The sequence below is a fragment of the Amyelois transitella genome, chromosome 12 (genome assembly GCF_032362555.1).
Source record: "Amyelois transitella isolate CPQ chromosome 12, ilAmyTran1.1, whole genome shotgun sequence".
NCBI lineage: Eukaryota > Metazoa > Arthropoda > Insecta > Lepidoptera > Pyralidae > Amyelois > Amyelois transitella.
The window spans coordinates 3,311,136-3,316,087 of record NC_083515.1 but is presented as its reverse complement, the minus strand read 5'-3'; the positions used below and the strand labels follow the sequence as shown (position 1 = coordinate 3,316,087).

Sequence of the window (4,952 nt, the reverse complement as noted above, 5' to 3'; positions counted from 1 at the left end):
TAGTGTTGCCGTCTCAGAATTGGAATAGCTACGCATACGAAAATTATTGAAAATTTTCCATTACTTTATTATCTAAATTCCCTTGTGAAAATATGTAATTTTTTTAAAGAAATTTAGAAGAATACATTTTCTATGTGAAATAAAGACAGTCAGGTACATCAAAGTAACTAAAATAGTTACAATTACAAAAGAACAGGTAGCGGACAAAGACTAGTCGAAAATAACTAAACGTAGTGATTACCAAAGAGTGACATATCTACGTTTTGTGATTACATTATCATACTCTTTGATAACTGCGCAAACAAAAATATTAGGTAGGTACCTACATTGCCTATTTTATAAATATAAAAATATATACCGACGCCGATGCGATGCGGATATATTTTAGTAATAATTAGGGGGAATTCTTGGTATTTCTTTAATTACAATGTTTTTAAAGTTAGTTAAGTTTTAATTTATGTTAGTTTCACAGTCCTTACAAGTTGCCTACGGTAAAACACCCAATCATCGACACTTTAACGCACGAACTCTAGTATTTTTACAATATTTGTTTTATTTTTATTATTTTATCATATTTTGAAGTTTTGAGTAAAATTTAAGGGTATTTTGCATGATATATTTAAGTAGAAATGAATGTGATATAAAAATTTACAAGATATACCAATATAGATTTATGGTATTTTTGGCCTAATATTCGACTGCAGAAATCCATTTACCGACAACCGGTTTTCGACATGTTCTAATAATCGAGATCTAGTAATCGACATGTTCTATTTATGGACATCCAATATTTAACGGTCCATTAATCATGCACCCAGCCTAAAATTTTCAAATGGTAGCTTTAAACCGAAAAAAGTTATGAGCAATAAACCTTACTCACATCCTTAGTGATTTCACTAATAAAACTGGCTTTCCGTTAAAAACTTCTGCCGGTCGATATTTAAAGCTCCACCATTTTTTATCAAAATAACCGAATGTAGAAAGTGACACTTGCAATGAGAGCTGGATGAACCTTGTGTATAACCTATGCTTCGTTTACGTTCAAATACACAACATTAGTATATCCTTTTTTTATTTTACTTTTTATGTGTCGATCATTGGTGGTCTGTCGGACATTGGGTACTTTACGCTAAGTACAAATTTTGCTTAAGCGGCATTTTCCTGGAAGGGTAGGCAACCGGCAAAGAGTACAACTTTCTACCTTGCCATAATCCCTGAATATTTATTTTGCTTCATTTACTTACATGCATAGCTCTCTTCGTTCAAGCTCATTTCGAGTCTATAATATTATACCTAATAACATTTATTAAAAGTTTTTACAAAATCTGATGATTTAAGATTTTGTAGAAGAAACTCAAAAAGTCGAATTAAATAAAACTGACTCTTATGTAGATAGGTACATACAAAATAATTATATTCAAAAATCTAATTGGTTATGCCATGAAAGCGTAAAATACTGTAGGTTGTACATACGGAGTTTCGCATTTATAATGATTGGACACTGGTATGAAATATGTTCAAAATCAAATAGAGAAAAATACAATGCAAATATACAGGTCAATAAAACAATAAAAATCTTTGAATTTAATAAATAACACGGCCATCGGATGCCGCGTAATGTGAAAACAGTTAAATCTATTTCCACCTCTTTAATGCCAAATGCATCCTCAATTATAATTACACAGCCAGTTGCCTGAATTTTCAGGGTTTTTTCGCCGTAATAGCATCGGTTATAGTTTGACAAAAATCCCATTTTTGTCAGATATCTACTAGTACTTTCCCATGATTTAAAATTCCACTAGCTTATTCCCTTGTGCGCTCTTATTTTTATTAACAAAAACTTTGTAAATCAAGTTTTCAAATTACAAAATAATAACTAAGTAACTAAGCATGTTTTTTCCAAACAAGTTAAATGTACGAGTACTTTCTTCAGCACGTCAAAAAAAACTTCTTTTATAATTCTAATTAATTATGGTGCAGTGTGCATCGTGTAATGACACAAGGAGGTATCGACTTTTCCCCCGCCCAGTGGGAATCGCCCGCCCGCCCAATCTACCCATAGTGATGCTACTGTTTCATATCGATAATTCTTTTGAACTAACGTAATGTACACTACCGTGTGGTTCCTGGCACTTCAGAATAGAACCACTCCATATCTTTCCCATGGAGGCCACTAAGGGAAAGTGCAATAAACTTGGAATTCTTGTTGTAGGCGATGGGATGAGTCAAACAGCTGAACTTTAGTCTTTTCAAGTCTGTTGGCTCTGACTGGCAAGGAATACAGACGTGATTTTATGTGCTAAGTAACGTACATTAACAACTTGGTATTTCCCAGATTCGATAAACTTTTAAGCTATTAAGGTACTTACTTTTTCGCAAAACTATAGGTGAGTAAGTTTACATATGTTTCAAATCTCTCTTTGTAATTTGTTATTCAAAAATAATCAGACTTTTGAAAACTTACCTTGAGTGCAATTTCTTAGTTTCTGCAGACGCTAAAGGCCCTTATGAAAAACATCGATACGATGCTAATTTCTCCGTGGCGCCTAACTACGTTCGTATTCCCACTTTCCTTCAGTCAGTCGGTCTGCAACGCTGCTACGCTAGGGTTGCGCCGTCGGCACCAATACCGAAATCGCGAACACACTATTTAGGTAGAGGTTCCGTCACGCGATATTTACTCTAATTTAAATATCGGTACGAAAAATGTGACAATTAATGTAAGACGACGTACGGGTTCCCGTGAAAGTAGTGAGTATTAAGTAGTATTTACTGAATACCTGTTACAAAGTTCACATGATGTCATTTGTTGGACAGTTTATGGAAATTAGCGTTAAGTTTGCTTACCAATGTTGTTATTTTATTTCTTTTGAAATGAGATTTTATGTGAAATAATATTAGTCTACTCTATATAATTATAGTAATTATATACAAATTTATCTGCTTGCTTGCATAAGTGTACTTGCATGATATTTGCCTAGGTTTATCACCAACCAGATGACTGTTAAAAATACCATAACTAGTTTGTTACTTAAAAGAATATTGTACCAAATCTTCTTATTTAATTTAGTTTTGTAAACCATCAAATTATTAATTTACTTCGTGTTTTGTGTCAATATGGGTAGATACGAGTATCTAATAGTAATCCCTAGCTCCAGCAACGCAAGAGGGCAACATGAAAAAGAGATAATTAGATAGGTAATGGATACATACAATCATATAATCATGTCATTTAAACGGGGTAGACAGAGCCAAGTTTTGAATAGGCTCAAAAGCCAAGTTAAGTTGTATGACATAATATGAGACTGAGATTCAAATAGTGACAGGCAGCTAGCTCATCACCTAAAAGAAGACACTCAATTTTATAAGCTTATTTTTTTACTTTTACAATCTGCATGGGTAATAATGGATACTGGACTAATTCCTCTATATAATTCCCAGGTGAGGATCACCTCCTCGGCTCCCAGATGAGCAGTTTCAGTGTGACCGGCAGCGAGTTAAGGCCACAAAAATTGCTCCCCACGGGAGTCCGGCTCGGGCGTACATCGCTTACCACAAGCTGGGCACAGGCATGGAGGCCCAGACTGCCACGCCGCAAGCGGAATGCGAGTGCGGCGTGCACCCCTCCGTGTTTTATTTACTGGCAACACTTCTTCTCACAAGGTAAAATTTGGAATAAGAAGGTACATATATCTTCCTACCCTACTTATGCCCTTAGGCAAACCTCGGGCTTCTCCAGGTAGCTGTCACAGGACAGACACCACAACAATGTTGAAGCATTAAAAGATTGGCCATTTACGAAATTTGTGGAACACATCTTCCACCAAAAGGAGTTCAACAATAATAGTACCTACTTACTTGATAATTAAATATTAGTGATTAAGGCATATATCGTGCCTTGATCAAATAGCAAAAAATCCAGTTGGCAATGAAACTACTATATGCTTTACTCCATCACAAATTTGCGAGTAAAATTTTACACAGAAACAAATAAAAGAAAAAAAAGCAAGCAGAGTTTTATTCAAGGTACGGCGATTGCCCGCTTAGTATTCATGTCCAAGGAACATGAAAGTCTCATAAAACACATAAAGAAGCGTCGTCGCTAAGAGCAATAAAATGACAATATTTTCATTTCGAGTACGTATTTCTGCATAAAATGCAGCAATGTTACGAGATTTTATTCCAGAAACATCGATAAGATGCGATTTAGGAACTCAAAGCAAACAAAGTCAACGAAGTACCTACCTAATAATTAAACGGTGGTTGTCATACAGAGAACAGGTTGATCCCGGATCCACCCCACGGAAACACAACTGACAAGAAATACAGAGATTATGTAAAACTTTGTGGTTGCCGGCACCAATAGGAAAAAAAGAATAGGACTACACCATTTCTTACCCATGGATGTCGTAAAAGGCGATTAAGGGCTAGGTTTATGAACTTGGGTTTCATCTTTTAAACGATGAGCTAGCAACCTGCCACTATTTGAATGTCCATTCTATGTGTAAATAAGAATATTAAGGCGGATAAAGACGTGATCATATTTATGTAAAACTTTATATAGTCTTTATAAAAAAAAAAAGAAATAGTCAAGTTCCTACCATAAAAACCCAAAACAAACTAAATTGGACGTGTTCCAATAGGCCAATGCTATTGGTTTTGGATCGTTGACTACAAGGTATCTCTAGCTAAAGCGAAATTTCTAACATTGTTTGCTTTGAGTGGCAAATGCCAAAATTCGATTTGTCAACTTTCTGAGGTTCTTCGACGTAAATACAATAAGGCTAAAGTTTGAAGACGGATTACTTGTCACCGAGGAAAGGGATTTATCTGATATGTGCGAGGGTGTACTCATAATATCCTAAAAATGGATCAAGTTTTCAAAACTTTGAAAAGCCCTTACAAACGTTCGTTCATATATTAAACAAAACCATTTTCATATTATTATATAC

General features: G+C 34.8%; 1 protein-coding gene across 2 annotated transcripts in view; it reads left to right on the top strand.

Annotated features, from left to right (window-relative positions):
• The first annotated feature begins 268 nt into the window (after positions 1–268).
• Positions 269–4,952, top strand: part of LOC106142399 (zinc finger MYM-type protein 1) — a 47,098-nt gene continuing 42,414 nt past the window's right edge. The window contains exons 1-2 of one of the 2 annotated variants that reach the window (XM_060947068.1): positions 269–314; positions 3,442–3,663. In XM_060947068.1, the coding sequence (XP_060803051.1) occupies positions 3,572–3,663 (92 nt within the window). In that variant the 5' untranslated portion in view covers positions 269–314; positions 3,442–3,571. Of the gene's footprint in view, positions 315–2,636; positions 2,752–3,441; positions 3,664–4,952 lie in introns of those variants that run through there. The other variant, XM_060947067.1, reaches the window with a different exon arrangement.